Source organism: Peromyscus maniculatus, chromosome 5 (assembly GCF_049852395.1).
Source record: "Peromyscus maniculatus bairdii isolate BWxNUB_F1_BW_parent chromosome 5, HU_Pman_BW_mat_3.1, whole genome shotgun sequence".
NCBI classification, from domain to species: Eukaryota; Metazoa; Chordata; class Mammalia; order Rodentia; family Cricetidae; genus Peromyscus; species Peromyscus maniculatus.
Window position 1 is genome coordinate 77,506,734 of NC_134856.1, and position 25,298 is coordinate 77,532,031.

Sequence of the window (25,298 nt, forward strand, 5' to 3'; positions counted from 1 at the left end):
CACACAATCTCATGGCCGTCGACAATACAAAGTACTGGACGCGAAGATGTTCAATAAAAACAGCTTTTAGAAGGCAGGTGGGGGTGGATCTGGCCAAAGGTGGAAGGATTGGTCACCCTTAAAGCTTTCCTGGTAACGTGTCAGCTGTCACTCTGAATCTGCGTTTCATCGACGGGAGGTAATTTCCTTTATCCTATGCCAAGGTCTACTCAAACATCACCACGTCCCTGGTAGCTTCCAGGTACGTGGGAGGATCCAGCCTAACAACTCCCTTTGCAAACTTTTGAAGCGGGTCCTTTCTATTCTCGTCTTCAGCCCTCCAGGTCCTAGGCTCGGGGCCCCCAGCAACGCAACAGAGCCGCAGTGTGATTGGGTGGGCCGCGTGGAGCTTCCCAAGAGCCACGCGCGCACCCGGGCGAAGGTGAGAGCGCCGAAAAGTTAGAGCCCAATCAGCGCAGAGTTGAGAGCTCGTGCCCCAACCTTCAGGTGACCCCGCGCGGCGGTGGTGGCGGCGGCGGCGGCGGGAGGCAGAAGCAGCAGCGGCTGCAGCGACCAGAGCCCGCAGCGGCTCGGAGCGCCTCCGGGAGGACAGGCGGAGAGCTCGGAAGGATCGTCATCCGCTAGCCGACAGCGAGCTTCGGCGGCCGGGGGCTGGCTTGGAAGAAGCGAGCGAGCCGGGACGCTGCTTCCTCGGCTCAGTGCTCCACAACACTGTTGCAGGCTGGGCTCGGGGCAGTCCCCGAGAGTGCGGGCCCGCGCCACCGCCTTTGAACGCTGGGGGTGTGCGTGGCAGCGGCCGCGGTGGCGGCGGCGGCGGCGGCGGCGGCCGGAGCGGCGAGTCGATGCCGCCCGGGATGCGCTTCGCCCAGGCAGCTTTGGCGGCGAGGGCTCCCGTGGCTCAGGATGAGACCTGGGGGCACGCTGCTCGCCCTGGTAGCCAGCCTGATGCTGCTGCTCCTGCTGCGTCTGCTCTGGTGCCCTGCGGACACGCCCGCTCGCTCCAGGTAATTCCCTGGCATCAGCTCGCCCCACCTGCAAGGTCCCGCGCACCTACGCCGAGCGCCTGGCGCTGCTTCCCGGGGAGCCCCAGCTCAAATTCCTGTGACCGGCCGCTCGCTCGCAGACTTTTGGCCAAAAGGCTCCTTGAGGGTGGGGTAGGGCTTGGGGTCGCAGAAAGGCGACACTTGGTTAGATGTCATAGTATGAAGTGGAAAGGGACCTGTCCGGGTTGGGAGGGCTCCAGACAGCGTCTCTGTGGGCGAGGGAGCTATGGAGCGGAACCTGCCGTCGAGGTTTCCCGCCAGGCTCTAGGATTTTCCCATTGTGCTCCTGGTTTTCTTGTCCTAAGGTTTTTTTCCTCCCTAACTCTAAGGTTGGGGACCCATCCTGGGAGTCGGGGTGAGCAAAGATGCCCTGGTTACGTTTAGAGTATGATGCTCAGCCTGCCAGCCAGTGGCTCCCAAGGAAGGTGGTGTAATAACTTAAGTTTTGTCGCTGGCTGTTCAGGCTGTCGGTGGAGGAAAGCAGGGAGGACACCCGTGGCACCTCGGCAGCAATGAGGACTATCTGGAGCCCGGTCACCTCAGTACCGCTCACCAGGAACAGGTACCAGGGCCTTTAGGGGCGGGTGGGCAAGGACTGGGCAAGGCTGCACCTGTGGGACTCGCTTGAGTGGTCTGCCTGGGGCCACGCTACTGAGGTGTGTGTGTGTGTGTGTGTGTGTGTGTGTGTGTGTGTAGGAGAGAAACTCTATGCACGTCAGTCTTTTAAAACCCATCTCTCCGTGTCAGTATTCTTTCAACCAAGACACTAAAAAACAGCCATACTTTAAAAGACTGGTGCTGAATTCTGTAGATAATGGAGTGTGGAAAAGCCCAGAGAAGCCACCCGCCTGTCTTCACTGAGGGGTTTGGTTGGTGTGCTGTTTTCTGTGCTTTGAAGTGCATCTGTGTGGAGGGAGGTTCAGGCTTGGAGAAATGCAATTTTTCTGTGTGTTGTGAGTGTGATTGTCTTGGGTGAATGAGGACTTAAATTTTTTTCCTTATTATACGAATGTGTATTTATGTACAGTAATTATTGGATATCTATTTTTCTGGTTATAGAAATAGCACAACTTAATGCAGAAAGGACATAGGGGAAATATATAAAAGAAATAAGTATTTACGCAGAGCCCCAGACCCAGATAGTTTCAGGTTGGGATTGGTTTATTTTATGTCCATGTAATGTCTGTTTCCTACATGTGAAAAATACATGTGAGATTGTACTTTGTAGTTCCTGTGCCGTCCTTTTTCCTTAAGTGATCATAGACCTGGACCTGATTTTACTGCCTCCCCCACCAATGTTGTTTGTTATTATTCACCATATTAATATTCTGTAGTTTACTTAAATAATTTTTGTCTTTACTTACTGAAATGTTCCCCTGTTTTCATTTCGTTTTGTTTTCTAGCAGATATTCCATTGAATCCATCATCCTTGTGTGTAAATCTTTATCTTTGTTTCAGACCCATTTCCTAAGAAGGACTGATAGAAAGTCAGATTACTGGGTCAAAGGGAACGTGCGTTTAATGTTCCAAATCACGGTTCCTTCCAATTGCTTCCTAGAAGGTTTGAATCAATTTCTGCTTCCACAGGCGGAGCGTGCTGCGTCCTGCTCTGCTTTGCTCTTGCGATGGCAATTTTGTGGACTGTCCCCCCTTTCTCTTTTTATCTCTTTTCCTCTCCATCCTTCTGTGTATTCCTGGCTCTGGGCTCCACCTTAATCTTCTGATTGAATGGCTGGACACTCCTTCCCACAAGGCTCTGGGCCTGGTGCTCAGAAAGATCTGGAAGTACCTGGAAGAAACTCTAGAGTGAGGAACTATTGCAGGCTGCCACAGACACCTCATTTGGATTCCATAGTCTGTTTAGGGCGTAGGAAATCCTGGAGTAGAGACACTTTTGAGAAGAACACTGGTATATAGTTTGATTTCGCTCAACTTTATGGACATGAAAGGCATAGCTTTCTCTACGAACTGAGGTGGGGGGTGGGCCTTCTGTCTGCATGTCATCCAACTATTGTTTGTCCTGGGGTTTTCCCTTTGGGAAGTTCAAAAGCGTGCACTCCTTCAGTCATCTAGTCCCAGGTCTTTCCTGAGGCCACTGATGGGTTTTTATTTCTTTGGCATCCTTCTCTTCTTCTTGGCACGCTTCCTGAACTGATATAGGTAATTCATATTTTTACCGAATGTGGTCCATTTTATGAAGATTCTTCTCCTTTAAACCAGACTGCTGTGTTTGTAGAAAACCTCTTTGTCCTCTGATCTATTTTATATCTTTCTCATTCATGATTTTTATTATTCATGGAGTTGGGGGGGGGGAGCAGATTTTAATTCACTACTGCTTGGCTATGTAGAGAAATTGCCATTTCTTCATTTCTCGGTGGCCAGTCTGTTTTTCCTTATTACTGATGTTAGCAGTAATAAGAGTAGCCAAGATGCCATGAATGCTTCTTGTGCAGCAGCCACGGATCTAAGCATTTTATATTTATTAACTCATTTGTGCCTTCAAAATGCTAAAAGAAATGGTTGTCTTCATTTTATAGATTAAGAAATTGAAACACACGAATGAATTTCCTGATGTCATAGAGTTGTGCCGCCAAGAGTCAAACCCAGGCCACATGGAGCAAAACGCCCAATCTCAAACTCCATCCCGGGTGGTTTTTGTTTGAAGAGGTGCTGGGTGAAGTGGTGTGTGTGTGTGTGTGTGTGTGTGTGTGTGTGTGTGTGTGTGTGGCAATTTAAGTATCTCTTTCTGATAACATCCATCTCTCTTGAAATACAAACTCAGTGTGAAAGAAGGACCAGTATCAGCATAAGACACCCCAAGAGCAAGTTCTTAGCACAAAGGAGATTTATTTATCCCAGAGAGAGAAAGGGCAGGGAGTAAGAGACAAAGACGGGAGCTAGAGGAAGAGGGAGAAGGGGAAGGAAGGGAACAAGGGAGACGGGGCAGGGGTGTTTGTCCCCGAGGGACAGAGGACTGACTGCCTCTGGATACAGAGGAGACATTTGTGGCCTACAGAAAATGGCAGCTTATAAAGTGGAAAGGGGAAATCCCATATTAGGATGAGATATTTAATTTTGATCGGATCGGTTAATTAGGGCAGACAAAAAGGGGGCTTTTGATTGCTGGACTTCAGTATGTTGATAGCTGGACTTTAGTGGTCAGCCTCAGTAGTAGGAAATGGCCTAATAAGGTCACAGACCCTTGTGGCTAGCTTTAAGAATGCAATGTAATGGTTTTTAGCAAGGCAGAGGGAACAGGAGAGGGGTGAGGCTAGCCAGAGCCATGTTTGCCATGCCCAGGCCCGATAGAGCCCTTCACAGTGTATCAGACTGCTTTAGACCACTTCCTGTCACTCAAAGATGACATCTGCATACAGGGGGCAGGTGCATGGAAGCTGGAGTCCAGGAGCATGGTATGCCTTAACGCCTCTACCTCCAAAGTAATGTCCCTTTTCTGTTTGATGGTCAGCCACCCAGTCCCTTTTCTATCTGGTGGCCATCTTGCAGTCAGTGGCAGTTATAAGAACCACAGCTTGTGGCTGGTTCTTTCTCTTTCGACAGTCCCCTTGCTGGAGTGTCAGCAGCCGGAGAGCATCCTGATGCTGCCTTTTGGGATCTGCTGAAGATTCTCTTTCAGTCCTAGCCTGTCACTGAAACCATTGCTTCTGTCACTCAGTTCCAGCTAACTAGAACCAGTGCCAAACTTGGAGGAGGTGGCAGCTGCCTTCTGTCATTGTTACCTTGAACTTAGGCTGGTATTGTCCCAACCTTCTCTCATTAAGCCAGGACCCATACCTGACCTTTTTGCCCCAATGCAAATTCAGCCTTGATAAAATATCAGCTTTAATGGGAAGTTATGGGATGCAGAGGAGAAGGGACCGGAAAAGTGTCTTTCTGGTGAGGTGGTTGAGTATTAAAAGAAGTGATGCAATCTGGGCAATTCTCTGGAAACGGCAGCAAGATCTGTCATCTAAAGGGGAATACCTCTCAGTTCTCCTTGATCCCTTCAGTAAGAACTCCTTAGGTTCCCCACAGGATATGTCAAATCAATGAGGAGAAGGCCAGATATTAAAGACAGAAAATAAGATATACTAAAAAATTTCAAAATATAACAATGAATTCTTTCTTTTTCACATAAACTTTGTCAAAATCTGTCCTTGGTTTTTGGGCTCATACAATGAGCTTTTAGACTTGCTTCTACTTGAATGTATTTCTGTGCTCTATTTTCTTTGTGTTAAGAAGTTATCCCTTTTTTTTCCAATTTCTTGAAGTGCTGGCTTGAGTTATTATGTGCTTTTTCCATTGCCTTTATAATGAAAATATTTAATACTATGAATGTTCCTTTGAATGCAGCTTTAGGCTCATTTCAAAAAAATATTTTTACATGTGATACTACGGATTGATTTCATAGCTTCATGCATGTTAGGCTGTACCACTGAGATATATTCCTAGCCAAAGACTCATTTCTTAAGTTTTGATACATAGTATTCAGACTTTAAATATATAAAACAATTATATATTATGCACATTATAAATACATATATTCTAGGGGCTTGAAGGGTTAGTGGTTAAGATCATGTACTACTTTTGCAGAGGACCCAGGTTCGGTTCCAGCACCCATTTTTTGTGTTTCACAGCTACCTTTAATTTTAGCTCCTGAAGGAATCTGGCACCTCTGGCCTTTGTGACCACCAGCGCTCACAAGCACATGCCCATATACAAATCCCTGTACCCCATACCACATAATTAATATTAGTAAAGCAAATCTTAAATCTATTCTCAGTTGAGGATAGGAACATTTATTTGCAATAACACTTACATCATTTTTGTTTTATCTCCTAGTTATTTGGGGTATTAATTGAAATTTTTTAAGTTGATTTTTTTCTTAAATATTAATATTTTCTTGAATGATATTAATTTCATCTTCATTATAAGATAAATGTAGTAAATTTCTGCTGCAGAATCAATAAGTGATTTTCCAAGTAGTCAATGTTTAGAAACTAGAAATTGAGTGGTTAACTCAGACATCTGTGACAGCTGATCTGGAGTTCCCAGAATCCTTCACTGTGGCTTGGTACCCATTTATAGTCGTTTCCACTGGGCTTCAACATCAGTGATACTGAACTGGGGTCCTGAGGCTTCTTTGGATTTTCTGGTTAGTTGGTGCCTGTCTTGGCCCATCTGAAATATCTGGGTAATGAATTTTCTAGAGTGTTGGGATCTCAGCTCTTCTTTTAGTTTGCCTGCTGTTCACTTTAATAACCTTTCTCTTTTGGTTATTGTGACCTGGCCTTGTGCTCGGTTTGTGCCAATTTGAGAACCGGGAGTAGGCAGAGTTTATAATACATAATTGTATTATGTTCCTAGTCACATGACCCTCAAGGGTATTTCTGAGAACTCTTAAATGAATACACAGAAAAGAAAAATTCCCAGTCATTTCAACACCCAGAAGACAGCTACTCCTCATATTTTATTTCCTTCTTAATGTATTTATATGAATATATCTAGCTGTGCATTTTTTTTGGTACAGCATGACAGCATTAAACAGCACCAGAACTATTGAGGATATAATTACTTTTCTTGCACAACGTTTGTATTGTGCAGCTATAACATAATGTGGACATAATTACTCTTCGTCTACGTTTTGGGGCACAGCAGTAGAACACAGAGATGTTTCCTTAATGTACTTATTTTGTCCCTTTGCCATGTGGGTTATTTATTGTCTTCGATGTTGGCATGTACCCCAAGTGTGTTTAGGCCTCTGATGATCTGGATAAATCCCTGGAAGCAGAGGTGCTTCGTCGTAGAGCGTTGAAAATGCTGCTGTGACTTGCCCGACAGTCTGTCGTAACGCCGCTTCTATTTCTAGCAGCACGTAAGAGTGACAGCTGACCCTAACGTGGACATAGTTTGTACCCCCACCTCCACTTTTAAGACTTCATCCTTAAGAAACAAAAGTGATAGCTTACTCTGTGTTTGTTTACCCATTGGGCTAGATTTCTAACATTTATTTTTTCTCTTTTCTAAATTGACTTTTTAATACCAACTCTATTTCCATTGGTATTCTGTTTTTCTTTCTGATTTATGAGAAGCTTGTGTATACTGCATGTGTAGGACGCATGCTGTGTGTTTCAAGTGTCTTCTAGCGTTTATGAATGTCTAGTTGTGCTTGCTGCTGTTTTACTCTGCGGACGTTTTCACACTTGCTGTTGCTCTGTCCCTCATCTTTTCCTTCTCCTCCAAGTTTTAGTCCTGAATGTTCGACACACTAAGTGCATAGCTCTAGTTTAAAAATACTTAATTGGAGTATTCTTAAATTGATCTATTAGAGCTTATTTTGGCATGCAATATCAGAAGTGGGATTTCGAGTGTTGCTATTATTTTCATAAATGCTTTCTCTTTTGAAAATTATTTTCTAATTTAAATCCATTTATAGCTTCAAAATCTAGAAGCCTCATTGAGATCCTCTTTGTAAATGCCTGAAATATGTCATCTTAAATTATGCTTTCCTTTTTTCTGCTTTGTTTTTATTTCTTTCTTGGTCAGTCGACACACACCTTCCAATACCTTTAGCCATGGGGTATACTTGTCAATCTCCCTGAAACCCAGTTCTCAGTTCCAGGATAGCAATTTCACTTCATTGTTTTTTTTTCCCCCCTCGAATACTTTTGGCTTTTGCTATTTTGGGATTTAAGGCTCTGTGAAGGCTAGTCAGGAACTCATGTCACTTTTTCTTTTAAAACTTAAAAAAAAACTTTTTCTAAAACTTTTGTTCCATATTTTCTGACATGTATACCTCCGAGAGACCCAGACAATCCTGACGACAAAACTTACAGGCTGGTGAGATGGCTCAGGGGGAAAAGAACCTGCTGGGCAAACCTGAGAACCAGATTTCGGATCCCCAGACCTCACATATGTGCTTGATGGGCATGGTGGCTGCTGATTCCCAATTCCCAGAAGGAAGAGAAACAAGAAATTCCCAGATCAAGCTGCCTAGAGAGTCTGTTTTAGTGAGCTTCGGGCTCAAGTGAGAAGCCCTTCCTTAAGGAATAAGTAGTAGAGTGACTCAGGAAGATTCTAGATGTGAGCTTCAGGCCTTCACTTGCATGCATACACACTCAGCCTCCACTCGTATAACAACACACACACACCACACAGACATGGGAACAAAAGAAACAGAATCCAAACTCACAAGCCAGACGTAGTATCACACCTGCAATCCAGCACTTGGGAAGTGGAGGCAGGAGGATCCTGAGTTAAAGGCCAGCCTGCACCACAAGAGACTGGCTCAAAACACCAAAAGAACCAAGCCAAGCCAAACCAAACCATAAAAAAAACTACCCCAAAACAACAGCAACAAAAAACAAAAGATGAGAAACCCAAACCCCAAATCTCTCACAATGCCATGTCTACTCAGTAGTCTTTTTTAGATGAATGTTGTCTCTTTAGGCATCAGGATTAGCTCATTTGAAATTAGGAAAAAACCTTGTAATTCTGTGTGTGACTATTTCAGGAGTTGCCATGTGGGCTTGAGCTTTGTGGTGTGGCTCATCGTTGTCTGTCTCCCATTTCTGTTATCAGTTTCTACCCCATGCACACCCCTTGCCTTCTCCTTCACATTTCTGCTTTTCTTTGCCCTTTGCGGCGCCTCCGGGGATGGGTCTCATATGCATTCTCAGTGTTACTGAATTATTAATCAATAGCATCAACTCTCATTTTTTGCCCTAGCTAAATTAGTAAACGGATTGCATTTTTGTTCTTTATTACTTTTCCCTTCAGGCTGTACTATAGCCAAAGCTTCTACTGCAGGAAGCTTGTCTCATTCTTATCTTTTTCTTAAAAACATTATTTATGTGTGTGCACTCATTTGTGTTTGTGTCTGCGCATGCGTGTATGAGTGTGTGTGAGGCCCAGAGGTTGGCATGGGGTGTCTTCCTCAGTCGCTCTCCATCTTATTTTTTTGAGGCAGCGTCTCTCACTGAAGCTGGAGGTCACCGATTCAGCGAGGCTGGCTGGCCAGTGAGCTCAGAGAGTCTTCCTGACTCTGCCTCCTCATCCTGTCATTCCAGGCCCACACCACCAGACCCAGCCTTTCATGTGAGTGCTGTCAACCAAGCTCTCACAACAATTTACAGATCAAGCTCCTCCCCTTTGCCCCACTTCCTTCCATGTTTACTAGGATTGATGGAGAACGTGGAACACCTGCTTCCTAAATGTTTCTTCTGTTTCTCACACGGCAAATTGTTTTCAAAAGTCAGACTTTCCCCTGCAGTTTAAAAGCAATCGTCTCTTCCTACAAGGTCGTCTTAGAGTTTTGTGGGTTGTTTTGTTTTTGTTTTTGTTTTTTAAATAAAATCATTTCCTTTTAGTTTAGGTACCACCAAAGGAGGAGGCCTTTCCCTGTCATTCTGTCACCAGGTCAGAGACAATCGGGCCTCTTTCTTGCTCTCCATCAAGAGCCCCCTGCTCAGAGCACAGACCCATGCAAGGCCGAGCCACAAAGCTCTCCAATAGATTTCTAAATTTTTAAAAGTGTGAATTTTAAAAACACAATAAACTAATTTGCTAATTATAAGCTTTTAAATTCGAGAGTCCAACACTGCCTTTGATAGTCATGTTCTGGCTTTGATGCCTGCCACATGCATGTATTCCTGGGCGATCCCAGATGCCTGCTGCTGCCCGGAATGGGGCATGACAAATGTCACTGACATCCTGGGAGGAATGAACTCACCCAGTTCTCTGGGTCTCTGGCAGCACCTCCACATGCCAGGGTAGAGTAATGGACGGATTTCTTCTCTAATTCTTTCCCTGACTTTATCGTTGCTGTATAATGTGATATATAATAACAACACCGTAACATCAATGTAATTAATAGATAATACGTTACAACTGTGGCATGTTCTCAAGGGCCTATAGAAAGAGAGCAAGGAATGATCCTTCACTAAGGCAGCTCCCAAAGAGCCCTCTTCCTGCTGCAGGAAGCAGGTTCCTTCTTGCATGAGAGAAGTGACCCGACTTTCTGGTCTGGGCAGGAAGGAGAGGTAGACTGTGGGTGGGAAGCGAATCTCAGCCTCTCTAGCATCTTTCTCTGGACGCGCTCTGTTTCACAGGTGAAATTTACACCTCCTGCTGGCGCTTCCCCCACGTGCCTCATCTCCACGGCTCATGAGTAGAATAGCATTTCCTCTCCCCGAAGGGGATGCCTTTTCTGAAGCAGCTGATAGTTGCCACCCATCATTGGGGTTGTCATTTTGGGTAGACATGTGCTTCTTCTTGAGAAAGTGAACAGTTTGGGAGAGGAAAAAAAAGTCACTTACTGCCTCCCGTCTATTGTTGTATCCTGCAAACTGTAACAGTGTTTTATTTGACATTTTATTGTATACGTTCAAACTGGCATCATAACTGCAGGCTGTAGAACACTCAAGACCAGCCTGAACTAGAAGCTGGAGGCAGGAACCCGTAACTAAGCATCACCCTGCCCTGCCTCACAGACAGATGAAGGCTGCAGGATTTCACTTTCCAGAGCAGTAAAGCTTCCTCGCTTTGGTGTCTTTGCTTCTTTGCGACGAGAAGGAAAGATACTCATGTGCTCTGGTTTTGAAAATTCAGAATGGTTTAAAGTTTCCTTGAGTCTGGCTTCTGAAAGACTTTAAACGGAGGCTTGGAGTCTTGTACTATGTCTCCTTGTCTTCTCCATGCTCTGTACCTTAATTTTAACCTTCTCCCAGGCTCTCTCTTGGTTATTCTGGTTTGGATGTGGCTTTCACTGTGGCTTCCGAGACAGACATCTTTTTTTCATGTCCATGCTCTGACCTCTGTGTCTCTACCTAAGCTGTCCTGTTTTGCAAAATCTTCTGAGCATGCATCCCAGGAAACTGGTCCGGAGAGAGGCTTTAGAGCATGGGCTGCCATCCCTCCTGGCTTCTCTCTGCATTTGTTCACCCATGGCAGGAGTGCCAGGGGAGTTGGAGGGACAGGAAGGAATGTCCTGGTGCTTTCTCCTTTGTCAGGTGGGTGGATGTAGAGCAAGAGTTCCTGAAGAAGTGGGGTCTCTGGGACCATCTGTCCACAGAGGCTGTTGAAAATATGAATTTCATGGCACTTCATTATAATTGTCCCTCGGTGTCCAAGGGAAATGGGTTCCCAGAAACCCAGCAAATATCATAATCCAGATGCTTAAGTTGCTCATACAGAATGTAATGTTTGTGCACAATGTATGCCCGGCTTCTACATACCTAAACCACCTCACCACGACTCAAGAGTGTGTAATACAATGCAGATGCTGTGCGCAGTTGTTACGCTGTATTGCCTAGGGAATAATGATAAGAAAAAGAAACCTGTGCATACTTAATACAGGTGCATCTCCTCCTCACTCCTCCCATGGTGTGTGGTGTGGTGTGTGTGTGTGTGTGTGTGTGTGTGTGTGTGTGTGTGTGTGTGTAGGGAATGTTCATGTGTGAGTGCAGGTACACTTGACACATTATACATGTGGAAGGAAGAATACAGCCTTGAGTGTAAGTCTTCTCTTTTCACCTTATTTGAGAGCATCATTTTTGTTGTTCTCCCACTGTATATACGAGGCTGGCCCATGAGCTGCTGAGGAGTCTGTCTCTAACTCTCATCTCCCCACCAGAGTGCTGGGATTGCAGATGCTCATGCTGTGTATCTGGGTTTTGTGTGAGCGCTAGGGATTTAGACTCAGGTTCTTTTTACTCAGTGCTCCATATCCCCAGCCCTCCCACAAATAGTTTCAGTCTGTGTTTGATGGGATTCACTGATATGGAACCCACAGATAGGGCAGTCCAGCTGCACTGAGTTGAGCTTGTTTCTCTCAACAAGAGTACTGGGATGGTTTCCCACAACTTGAAAACAATTGTCATCAGATAATTCCATTCACAGGAATGGCACAGCCAAGGCTATTATCATCTCTTATTAATCCAAACGGTCTTTGTGCTCTGTGGTTGCGTTTCTTAGTCCACTGGCCCATTAATAGCCACTTTCTTGAACTAACAGGGATTAGGATGAGTTCGAAAGACTAAAATCCCTGGTTACCCGGGAGTCATGAAAGAGCTTTCTTGGATGGATGGAATGTTGAGAGAAGAACAGACATGTTGAGAGACTATTGGCTGACGGTAGAGGTAATGAGCAGAGGCCTGGGCACTAAGAAAGAACTTGAAGAGAAGAAAGGAAAGAAATGTATATCAGGTGCATGGATTGTTTTTAGTCAGTCTTTAGGTGCTGTGTGGCTTAAGGTTTTAACACCTCATTTGAGGCAGAAAGAGAATCTCCTCTTCCAGAGCCCTTGAGGCTTGGAGGATAAACTGCAGAGAAGGACTCTTATTCCTAATGTCTTATTTTATGGCTTCTTCTTATGTTATGGTGTGCATATGGCACTTCCTTATGATGGTGTGCTAACCTTCTGTTGCTGACAAAATAGCTGAAAAAATGTAAAAGAGGAAAGACATATTGGCTCACAGTTCGGAGAGATCAGTACATGGTCAGCTTGGCTCTCCTGTTTCAGGCTTGAAGTGGGACATAGCAGCATGGTGGAGATGTGGTGAGGCATGGCTGCTCACTTCATGGTAGCCAAGAAGAAGAGAGCCACAGAGGAATGACCTTGGGAAAATATAGATGCTTCAAAGGATTTCACCTTAGTGATCTGCTTCCTCCAGCCAGGTCCACCTTCTCCTCATCCATTTGATGATGAGTTCATCTCCTCCATGATTCAGTCATGTCTCAAAAGCCCATCAACTAGCAACCAAGTCCTAGATATCCATCCTTCAGGGATCTTTTAGATTCAAACCACAAAGATGGCTGTTTTGAAGTGTGCTTTATTGGTGTACATTTTGGATGTTAGCCTGCCAGGACACTTCAGCCTGCCTTTGCAGTACTTTTACATTTCTTAAAAAACAAAATGTTTTTCACCAAGCATGGTGAATGATTTATACAGGCTCTAGATAATCTGTCAGTAATTCTTGGGAACATTTATATCCATGACTATAATTATTTCTGAAGATAATTCATAGGGCACAACCTCTTCTTTTGCTGTGGTTGTAAAATAATTGTGTTATCTTACCTTGCTAGTTAGTTGTTATTGTAAAGTACAGTATAATTCTTTAACATATAATTTTTTAAGTTGTAGCATCCCATGAAATTGAAGTCAGATCATTAATTCTGCAAATGATTGAAGTCTTTTACTGGTTCCTGGAGCCTTGATTGGGGCACAGGTGATGCTTCCTATGCTAGCTTTTGGAAGATGTAATATTTTACATGTTCCTTTTTGAGATTATATATTTTATGGAATACAATACGTAATTACCAAACTTGATATTATGGTACCTTTTTTTTTCCTTTTTTGATGTATGTTTGTATATGTGTGAAGGCATGCATGCATGCATGCATGCATAAATGTGCCCATGGAGGCCAGACATTGACATTGGGCATCTTCCTCAATTGCTTTCTACCTTAGTTTCTGAGATACGCTGTCTCACTGAACCTGGGACTCACTGCTTTGGCTAGTCTGGCTGGAAGCCAGAGATAGCCTCCTGTCCCGACTTCCCACTGCAATTAAACCCATGTGCTGCCATGCCTGGCTTTTATGCATGGCTGCAGGAGACTCACGTCCACATGTTGTACAGCAAGGGCTTTACTGACTAAGCCATCTCTGCAGCCCTGATAACGTCTTTTGTGCTTCTTCGTGTGGAGAGAATGCAGCGTGTTCCTATTTATAAACATAGACTTACTATTTGCACGTTAACCTTATGGACATATTTTTGTATTTTTTGACTTGAGTACTTGGGGAAACGCCACAGTACTATACCGCTCCTGTTTGAGAAATGCTCTTGTTGCAGCAGACAGTGGTACTGTGCAGTCTTTACCTGGTCTGTCTCTTTCATCACTGTATCTCTTCCCTGATCTACAGCAGCAGCATGCTGGGATTTGTCCTGTTGCCTTGTCTTCATAATGGAGTTGAATCTTTATCACTCAGTGATGCAAGACAGAGATGAGATGAGAGTTACGTGGCAAACTATGATTAACAACAAAATCTGAGTTTCTAGTTTGCATGTGACTATAATAACTTAATAGTTGTTGGCAGAGGATGAATCAATCCCGGGAAGTTAAGACTCGTGTCTAGGAGACTGGGGAGATGGTTCAGTGGGTAAGGCACTGCCACATGAGTGTGAGAACTGGAGTTTGCATCCCCAGAGACTGTGTACACTCTAGGCAAAGGTAGCAGTTGCCTATAACCCATTATTCAGGGGGTCCTTTGGGCAAGCAGGCTGGCTAGACTACCCGGAACCTGAAGTCATCGAGTTCCAGATTCAGCTAGAGACCACATCTCTCTCTATAAACAAAGTGGAGAACGGTAGAAGAAGGTACTCAAAGTCCACTTTAGGCCTCTGCATACATGCACACACATGTGCCAATACACCCACACCTGGACCCACATACTCAAGAAAACACCTCATATCTATAATAATTTCTTATGGGGAAACATACAAACATACACACTCATATACACATAACACACATGGCATTTGTACATAGGAAGATTCTTTAAAATTTTTAGTACATCAATTTGTGCCTTCCATTTCCTCCCTTCACCTCCTCCCACATCCCCACACTCTCAAATTGATGTCCCCATATAATTATATATATGTATATATATACACACACACATACACACACACACACACACACACACACACACACGTGTGTGTGTGTGTGTGTGTGTGTGTATGTATGTATGTATGTATGTATGTATGTATGTATGTATGTAAAGGCTGCTGAATCTGTTTAGTGCTGATATGTGTCTAATTTCAGGGCTGACCACTTTGTATTGGATAACTAATTAGGAGGCTCATCCCTGGGAAAGATTAATTTTCCCTCTCAGCAGACATTAGTTGCTTGTCGCTTTTTGGCTTGGGGCGGGACCTCGTGAAATTTTCCCCTTTCGTGTTTGCATGTCATTTACTGGTGTTGCCATTGTGCGGGTCTTGTCTAGGCAGTCATGGTATTGAACTACCATGAGTGCAACTTCCCTGTCCTTTCTAGGAGGCACAGTCTCACAGCTGATTTCCTTGGTCCCCTGGCCCTTACAATCTTTCTGTCACATCTTCGGAAATGCCCCTGAGCTCTAGGTACAGGAGTGGTGTCACAGCTCTGTGTGTGATCTCTGCCTTACGACCAGTTTTGGTGTTCTGGGATGGTCTCTGTTTGCTGAAAAGAGAAGCTTCTATGACATGGGATGAGAGCCACACTTTTCTGTAGTGTAAGTTTCCAAATGCCTTTGGGAATTTTGCTCGTCTAGTGAAGTGGCGTGAGTATTTTCTCCTCTCAAATCCATGGGGTTGGTCATTGTTGCCATCCATAGGTGTCACAGCTGGATGGGACCATTGGTTTCTTCCCTCCCTTGGCAGCTTGCACAGTATCTTCTTGTACTATGATCATTGAAGGAAGGAGGGTTTCAGGTCCGATCCAGCTCAAATCTTTAGACTCCTATGTCTGGAGTGTATGATGTCTTCAGCAAGAGGGGTCTATCGTCAACAGCTGGGAGGCAACCAAAAGCAACAACAGTAGCTTACATTATTTTAGATTTCTCATGCTTAGCTCTGGGGGCTTTGTTAGATAGTCTGTGGCTCTTGAGGGAATATTGTCAGCCCAAGTGGCATACTTTCATTTAAGGTGCATAATACTTGTATGTATTATATTACTTTAAGTAAATATAAAATAATATGGTTCCTTGAGATGTTATCAAACAGCCTTGTTTTTTTTTTTTGTTTTTTTTTTTTGTCCTTCCCCTTCTCCATCTCCTTCTCTATTGGCTTGATTATTTCCTCCCCAACTGAAGCTTTCCTCCATGGTTTTCCCATTTCCAGCTTTAGAGACTAGCCATCAGTTCAGTGTTAACCTTACTTGCTTCTGTTGAGTTTCAAACACTCTGAGAAGCCACAGATCACTAGAAATTTTTGGTTGGAATGCAACTTTAGATACATAATGAAGAAGAATGCATTTTCAGAGCAAAGTATCAATGTTACTCAGGTTTATGCTGGGCTATTGGTAGAATACAATTTCAAACAAAAATGATGTGTTTAAACTAGGAGGTGGCCACATAAATTTTTTGATTTTATAGTATACCATTACTGCATGTGCAGTGTTCTTATACATTTTAACCTTAGACTATTTTCTTAGAAAAAGCTGAACCCTGAAAAAAAAAGATCTTGATATTGTAACATTTTGAATATTATATGACTTTCTCAATTTCTTAAATATTTGGCTAATTTTTATTTTATGTACTTCATTTTATTTTATTAAATTTTATTTTATGTATTTTATTTTATTTTTCTGCATGTATGTCTATGTGAGGGGTTTCAGATCCTCTGGAACTGGAGTTACAGACAATTGAAAAGCTGCCTTGTGGGTGCTGGGAATTGAACCTGGGTCCTCTGGAAGAGCAGCCAGTGCTCTTAACTACTGGGTCATCTCTCCAGCTCCCAAAATAAGTACTATTGATGACCCCAACATGATATGGACATCCATTTTTCATAAGTACTTTTTGGTGACAATAAGACATTGCATCACACTGAAATTTTCATGTGGTCTTTACTATGGAAACAAAATCACAATACAACTGCTGTTTAGAGATCATCTTAAATGTGGAACTTTCAGATAAGATTAATTTTTTTATAAATGTGTTTTATTGGGTATGACAGAATCTTTGAAGTGAAATTAATTAAATGACTTAACACATTTGGAAGTGAGATTTCCAGATGGTGGAGAGAGGATAGTCTTTTTAACAAATAATTGTGGCACATTTGTATCACTTCATGCAAAGATATAAATGTCTGTCACTTCCCTGCCTTTATACCAGAATAGTGTGGGCTTGGTCATTTATAAAGAATAGACACCGCAATTAAGACTGAGCTGGAGAAGGAGACCCACACGCCTGCCTGGGACAGCCTGCTCCAGGCTGCAGGAGAAAACACAGGTGGTCAGGCCCTATTATAGTGAGCAAATACAAGGTGAAGTATGTGTGTGAGGGAAAGAGAGAGAGACAGAGACAGAGAGAGAGAGACAGAGAGACAGAGAGAGACAGAGACGGAGAGAGACAGAGAGAGAGAGAGACAGAGAAAAGAAAAAGAGAGAATTGATGTCCTGTGGAGACAGGTAGATCTGAGGAGGTGAAGGCAGTGAGGAGTGGGCTGAGGTAGGTGACCTGCTTGCCACCTGGGGCCATGGTGATGTCTGGGGTCTGGGATGTTGCCAAGGCCCATGTCTGGGTCCGTGGCTCTGCCACAGCACGGTTGATGTCAGTGGCTCCTATTACCTCTGAAGGCCGAGAGGACAGGGCACCACAGAGATGCCCCTACCCCTCACTGGCTGTAGCACTTTGGAGAGTGGGTCCTACATCTTGCCTGGGCAGCACAATAGAGCTGACCCTATTCACGGGGCTTGGGCAAGCTGGCACTGAGGGCATAAGAATGGGAGAGCTGGTCCTGCCCCTTGTTTGCTATTTGGCATCGTGGGTTAGGGAAAGATGCCCTACCTACCCTCCTCATCCCTTGCCACCTGTGGCAGGTGGGAGATCTGGCCATGACCCTCATCTTCCATAAGGTGATGTGGTCAAGGGAGAGATGGCCTTTCTCCATGTCCCTCCCACTCACCAACCTACTCTCACCTCCCACCCCCTCTCCTCACCCCACCCCTCATCGCCTGTGGTAGGTGGGAGAGTTGGCCCTGAGGTCATGAGAGCCGGAAAGCTGTCCCTGCCCCTCACCAGCTACAGCACTCAGGAGAGTGTCTCCTGCACCTCCCCAGGGCAACACAGTAGAGCTGGCCCTGGTGGTGTAGGTGTGGGTGAGCAGGCCCCAGGGCACGGGAGCAGGAGAACTGGCCCCACCCCCTGCTGATTATTGCATAGGGTGAACTAACTGGGGGCAGTGCTGGAGAGCTCACCCTGGTGGTGAGAACAAGGAAGAGCTGGTGGGCTGACCCACCCTGCCACCACCCATCCCAACATCCACCCCATCTATGATCTGCTGGAGCACGTGAGGGGGCCAGTCCTGTAGAACCAAAGCTGCAGGACTTCCACAACACTGGGCAACAGCAGAATATCCAAGGGGAGTCCTCCCAGTGAGGGCCCAGCATTGATAGTGTAGCAGAAACCAGTGGCCTCGAACCAGACCAATGACCCTTCGCAATGAACACTTGCAAGTAAAGATGCATATGGACAAAAGGTTTACTGTGTGACTCACTGTGTCACACGACAGCATCCATGATGAGATTTTTCTTTTCTCTTAAATTTCATTTTATTTTATTTTGTGGGGGAGGTTGCAAGGGCGGAGGACAGATACGAAAAGCCGGGGAGACGAATGGGATCTGGATGCATGGTGTGAAAGCCACAGAGAATAAATAAAAAGTCTTTTTAAAAAAGACTTAAAAAATGCTTAAAGACCTTCAGAATGTTAAAAATAATGTTATTATAAGTTGTGCAGCCACAATTCCAGTTCCCAAAGTGTTTCACTCATACCCACCCCCAAAAGGTCTTGCTTATTAAAGAAGCATAAAGTAAGAAGGGAAAAACAGCATGCAGCATCTCCCATTAACTACTAACCTAGCCTAATTGTTATTCTGATGCATTTACATTTTAAGTAAATAAAGAAATTAGACCCTTTTAAAAAAAGAGAGAATAGACACCTCACTAGGCTCGGAAGTCCAAGGACTTCCTGCTGGGTTACCTCATGGTGGAGAGTGGAAGGGCATGCCAGTGTATGTGGAAGCAAAAACGTGAGGGGGCGGGGCCTGCTTTTCTCACCTCCCCTCTCATGATAACTAACCTGCTCCCTTGACATTGACAGTGGCCTGTCCAGGAGGACTCTGCCCGCATGACCCAGTTACCTTTTATTGGCCCTCATCTCCCAACACCTTTGCATTGAAGATTTAGTTTCCAGCACATAGAATTTGGGGGAAACATCCAAACTAAAGCAGCAGTTTTAGTCCTGTATTTTATATTGTATATAAAAATATCTCAAGTTGAGAAACGGCTCAGTAGGTAAAGCATTTCCTGTCCTGAGTGAGGGCCTCAGTTCAGATAGTCAGAACCCATATAGAGATGGATGCTTGGTAATCCCAGACCTCCTGTGGTGAGACAGGAAGGCAGACTGGAGAAGTCCTGGGCATGCCTGGGCTAGTCAGCCTGGTGTACACAGCATCAAATAAGAAAGAAAAGGTGGAAGACAAGGACTGATACCAGAGGCTGTACTTTGATCTCTACACATGAATGTTGTGGCATTGTGTGTCTGCATTCACACACATGAGCACACATATACTCACAGATATCCACACAAGATTTAAAAAAGAGCACAAATCATAGACTTAGGCAAAATAAAATGACACTTGATCAGCTAGAATTTTTACATCCAACACTAAAAGTATAGAAAAGGTTGATGATTTTTGTTCACCAAAATTAAATACTCCTTGGCTCAACATATAGCAATAAAAGAAAGCCATGGATTTGGTAGAAAATCCTTGTAAATTGTTTATTTGATAACTAACATGTATCTAGAAGATAGAAAAAGCCCTTAAAATTCAATTACATGACCACAACAACTCAGTTTAAAAATGGTCAGAAGGGACAGGTATGTGGCACACACCTATAAGTTCCAGGACTAGGGAGATAGAACCTTGAAGACAAGTCAACCTGAACTATTGAGTGAGACCCTGCCTCAAAACCCTCATGGGCCTAACACTTATGAAGTCCTGGGTTCCAACTTCTGCACTGAAAAAGGGGGGGGGGCAGAAGGTTTGAATAATATTTTACCAAGGAACACACACACACACACACACACACACACACACACACACACACACACACGTCTAATATGCTCCTGTGAAAATGTTTCACATCACTAGTCACAAGGGAAATGCAAATCCAGTGAGATACTATTTTCTAGAATGCTATTTTGCATCACACTATGATGTGGGGAAGTTCCTTCCCTAATAGATTCTGAACCTGAACCTCAGGAAGGAAGCAATTTGATAGGATCACAGAAAGGTTTATTACTCAGGCAGGAAGGGCAGACCTGGAGGTGGAGGGAGATGATAGTCCAGGTTCTGGACACACAGTGAAATTAGTCAGGGTCCAGTAACTTTATGTCGTCTTTAGGAGTCCACGGGGAGCCCTGAGACCTTGAGGCAAGGTTTTATATTTGAGAAATTATTACAGAAGTGACTAAAAAATCAATACTCTTATGTGGGCTATTTTCTTATATCTTATTATTCGAAAACCATGGGCATTGTCTCCAAATCCTGTAGTAATCCCCTATCTCAGTGTCTGCTGTAGAGTGGAACCAGGGCTGGAATCTCACTTCAGAGTGTTGGCAGTGGGAAGTCAGTTCTGGGAAGGTTTAAGTTCATGTCACATGGCTGAAGATGTCTACACCTGTGTCCTTACACTTTTCAGGAAAGCTGCCATGGTATCTCAGCACCTTTTGAATACCAAAGAATCCTTTTCTTTGGGAGAATGAGCCAACACATAGGGACATCTCTGTTTCCCATGCCAATCCACCTGCCTTGACACACTGAAGGGTCAGGGAGGAACATGCCTTGTTAGGAATTTGCAGGCATGACAGACATGGATTGAACATCAGGTTCAGAGGTTACTTGCCTGAAATCAGGCATCAGGGCAGGTCCAAGTGCAGCTAATTTATTTGGCTAAGGTTGGAAGTATCTTTAAAAAGTTAAACCTGCCATATGATTCACTCTCAGGTATCTGTTGAAGATAAGTTGAAAATAAATGTTGATACTTGAAAGACTTACTTTGAGCACATACAGAAACATTATTTATAACAATGAAATAATGGAAGCAATGCACATTGGTGAATAGATAACCAGCATATGGTATATCTATTCATGGCATATTAGTCAGCAATGAACAGGAAGAGAAGACTGACACATGCTGCCATCGTAGACACAGATAGACTTTACACACCTCATGCTAAGAGAAAGGATCTGCACATCAAATAACATTCAGAATAAAAGGCAGCACAGCCTTTGTTTGAGGCTCAAGGACAGATTTGGGGTTCAGTGCAGTTGAGTTTAAGGGGCCTGTTTGGCAAGATGGGACTATTATAAAACCAGGTACCGCTGATGCTTCCACTGTGAAGTCACTAAACATCATCAGTCATGCAATTATACTTACTATACACAGGAAAAGTTATAGAAAAATATGACCACACCTGCATTAGGATGGCTGTGAGCATACAAGTGTCATGTTATTTTATGTGCCTGTGTGGCTGAGTTTATATCGCAGCTGATACATATATAAGCAAATGTTATGTTGTTGGGCTATGCAGAAGTTTAAGTACTTTTTAAAGAGGTCTAAATTAAAGCCAAAGAGTCCAAAAGTAATATATAGAGACATCCTGAGGTAAGACAGAGGTGATACGTCTTCCCTGTCTTAGTTACGGTTCCTGTTGCTGTGATGAAACATCATTACCAAAAACAAGTCGGAGAAGAAAGGGCTTATTAGGCTTACACTTCCACATTGTAGCCCATCACTGAAGGAAGCTAGGACAGGAATTCAAACAGGGCAGGGCAGGGACCTGGAGGCAGGACCTGATGCAGAGGCCATGGAGGGGGTGCTACTCACTGGCTTTCTCTCCATGGCTTGCTCAACCTGCTTTCTTGTAGAACCCAGGACCACAGCCCAGGGGTGGCCCCACCCACAATGGGCTAGGCTTTCCTCTTTTAATCACTAATTAAGAAAACGCCCTACAGGCTTGCCTACAGCCCTGTCTAATAGAGGTATCTTCCCAATGGAGGTTCCCTCCTCTCAAATGACTGTAGTTTGTGCCAAGTTTACATAAATCTAGCCAAAATACCTACCATTCCAGTTTCTTACATTTCCTCCCACGTTTCTAGGCTGTTTATGTTAGGATTAAATTGCTGTTCATAAGATAGAGACTAGCCATTCAGAGGTGTGGTCCTGAGATGCCCTGGGCATTGCATGAAGCTCAGTGGACTTAGGCAGTGTTAGTACTTACTGAGCTCTTAGTACTATGTGTTAGGCTTCTGAGGCTTTATACACATGACATCATTCAGACTTCTCAGCAATGATATTATGTGGGACTCGTGAAACTCTCATTTCATAGCAAGAAAAATGAGGACACAGACATGTCCTGGTAACCTAGCCCTGGCCACACAACTGAGTAGGATACTAATGTCAGAGCCCATGCTCCAGTTCTTAAGCTTCAGTTTGGAGAAACAACCCTGAGTTGTATGTCCCAAGGGACATGCAGGGTGATTTCCCAAGACATTTATGTGGTCTTGAGGTGGCCGGTGGTTGGCGGCCACAAAGAACTTAGGCTTATAGGAACAGAGGATCTGGGGGAGATATGGGGTAAAGACATTTGGTCTATGTGCCATATATCATCCTGGAGCTGGCTGATCAACCTAGGGAATCTTTGAATATTTCCGACTGTGAAGTCAGACTTAATGAGTCCACTGTGGAACAGCAACAGAGAATACAGAACAGCCCACAGGGAGAGGGGCATTTCAGAGGGCTGTCTGCATCTCCTGCATGCAACCCCGGGGCAGCCTTCTCCAGAGTGCACTTGGAGGTTCAGCACAGGAGTCCTCGATGAACCTAGGAAGCTAGAGTTACCTTGCCCGACTTCTGGATGTTTCAGAAAAGCTTTGCAAACCCCTAAAGGTCAGGGCTGCGTTTCTGGTGTCCACTTCTGGTAGCCCTCTTCTGCTATGAAAGAAGTGTTAAACCTTCTGCTTATGTTACTCTGAGATCCCATTGTTTTGCTGAGTACCAGCTTTGTGTGTGACCGCTCTGTCCTTTTAGCCAGGCCCAAGGAACAAGCATGTCCAACCCATTCACTGTGATTTTCATTAAAAGCCAGTCCCCTAAGGAAAGGATGATTTGTGACCAAACCATTCCATCCAGACTCAAAGGAGTGATTTCCCTTTTTCTTCTGAAAATGCTCTTCCCAGCAGAGCACCGTCTCCAGTACACAGTCAAAGGTTATTAATGACTTCATTCATCCCTTCAGCGGATATTTATGCTGCCGGAGACCTGGGCTGTTATCTCAGAGCCTGGACTGCAGGAGCGTGGCTATGCAGGTGGGACCTAATTGGATTTTGGGGGAAAACATCCCTGCCGCCTTAGGGAGGTGATGGCCAGGTTCACTCTGTAGCATCTGCCACAGAGCACATCAATGACTTAATCTCTAGGGATCGTCTGAGGCGATGACACAATCACCTAGAGTGGCAGGGCTTGTGACCTACTCCTGAAGGAGTGTCCCTCCATGTTCAGGAAGGGCCCCACCCCTGTGTGGGGAACAAAATGCAACATATGCAGTGACCACTCAGAGCTAGTATTGTCCTGGGAACGTGTCCAAGCACAGAAAGTGGGAAGCCGGAGGAAAGCAACCAGGGAGCTGATCAAATCTCAGAACTGGAAACTGCCACACAGAGACCAGAGGGAACCAGACACTCAAAGTCCAGGCATAACGGACGAGGTGTGTTTGAGAATGAACCCTGTGGTATTTTGAATGCAATTGCCCCCCCTAATCTCATAGGAAGTGGTGCTAAGAGGTGGTATGGCTATGTTGGAGGAAATGTGTCACCGTGGGGTGGCCTTTGAGGTTTCCTATGCTCAGGATAGGTAGCCCAGTGTTTCAGTTGACTTCCTGTTGCCTGTTAGATGTAGAACTCTAGCTCCTCCTCCAGCACCACATCTGCCTGCATGCCACCATGCTTCCCGCCATGATGATAATGGACTGAACCTCTGAAACTGTGAGTGAGCCCCTTCAATTAAATGTTTTCCTTTTAAGAGCTGTCGTGGTCATGGTGTCTCCTCACAGCAATAAAAACCCTAACTAAGACAAAAATCCTTTCCGGATGCCTGGTGGTGTGGCTTGAATCTAAAGTGTTCCCCATAGGCTCCTATTCTGAATGCTGGTTCCTCAGTGGGTGGTGATATTCAGGGAACCTTTAGGAAGTAGGGCCTGAATGGCAGAAGCAGATAACTAGAGATGGACCTTTGAAGACTGTAACTCTTCCCTGATTTCTGTCTTGCTCTTCTGTTTCCTGGTGGGCTGAGATGTGAAGAGCCTCCCCTACTGGTTCCCACTGCCATTGGCTGATCTGTTCTGCTACAATCGCCTTGCTGTGATGGACTAAAACCCTTTAAAGTCATGAGCCAAACAAACCTTTCCTCCCTTCATTTCCTCTATCGTGTATCCGGTCATGGCTGCACAGAATTAATTAGCACAGTTTGAGTCTATGATGTCTGCTGAGGATCAAGGGACCTGAGATGGAAAAGCAGACAGTTGTTAGCAAGCAAACAGGTGATCTTTATGAATTAATTCAGGCATTCTTTCACAGGCTTTGGAAATCCACTGGAAAGTTTTCAAAACAAGCATTGAGATGGGGTCTAATTCAGAGAGGAGAGGTGATTTGGCTTGTGTGAAGCAGGGTTCCTGCCCACGGGATAGTCACCCCAGTTATTACATCTCCGGAGAGCCACAGGCCTGAGTCCAGTTGCTGTACTAGGCCCCTGTCGTGTGAAGTGGGTGCTTGGTTGAGGTACCTAGTCTGAAACCTCGGCTTAGCATCTGTTTGGAATCCGTTGAACCAGCATGTGAACATCCCACAGTCAGAAATTAGACCAAAGGGGGAAGGAAGCAAAGGCTGAGAAAATGCTCAGAAGACTGTTATAGCCAGAAATTATGGCATGGCTGAGTTATCACCCATGATCTGAGGATGGGGGTGTGGCTCTAAGGTGACCCAAGAGGGGTGTTGGCCATGGAACAAAATTAGGGCATAAATTGAGCATAATCCAGTTTGGGGATATACAACTGCAGACTGTATTAGTTTCCTTCAGCAGCTGTAACAAAGCACTCTGGATTGGATGACTGAAATGGTACCTTCTTGTTCTTGTGAAGTCTGTTCCAGCTTTTCTCCTTGGTTCATGAATGGCTGTTTTCTCCCTGTGTCTTCACACAGTCTTCCCTCTGTCTGTGCCCAGGATTCCTTTCCTTATGGTGACTCCTGTCCTGTTAGTCCAGGGTTGTCCTAATGATGTCATTTTAACTAAACTATATCCGCTCCCACTAGGGTTATATGTTGAGGTAATGGGGACAGGACATCAGCACATATACTTATAGCAGGCATGGTTTAGCCCAAATACAATAATAAAACAGGATGGGCAAGCTTTTGAAAGTTGTCTGCTTCGAAGAGCAA

The 25,298-nt window shown here is 44.6% G+C and overlaps 1 protein-coding gene across 3 annotated transcripts in view; it reads left to right on the plus strand.

Moving 5' to 3' along the window:
* Positions 1-25,298, plus strand: part of St8sia6 (ST8 alpha-N-acetyl-neuraminide alpha-2,8-sialyltransferase 6) — a 237,710-nt gene that overhangs the window by 94,620 nt on the left and 117,792 nt on the right. For all 3 annotated transcript variants that reach the window (XM_076572698.1, XM_006989947.4, XM_076572697.1), the window contains 2 exons: positions 316-1,004; positions 1,507-1,605. In XM_076572698.1, the coding sequence (XP_076428813.1) occupies positions 904-1,004; positions 1,507-1,605 (200 nt within the window). In that variant the 5' untranslated portion in view covers positions 316-903. The remainder of the gene's footprint in view (positions 1-315; positions 1,005-1,506; positions 1,606-25,298) is intronic.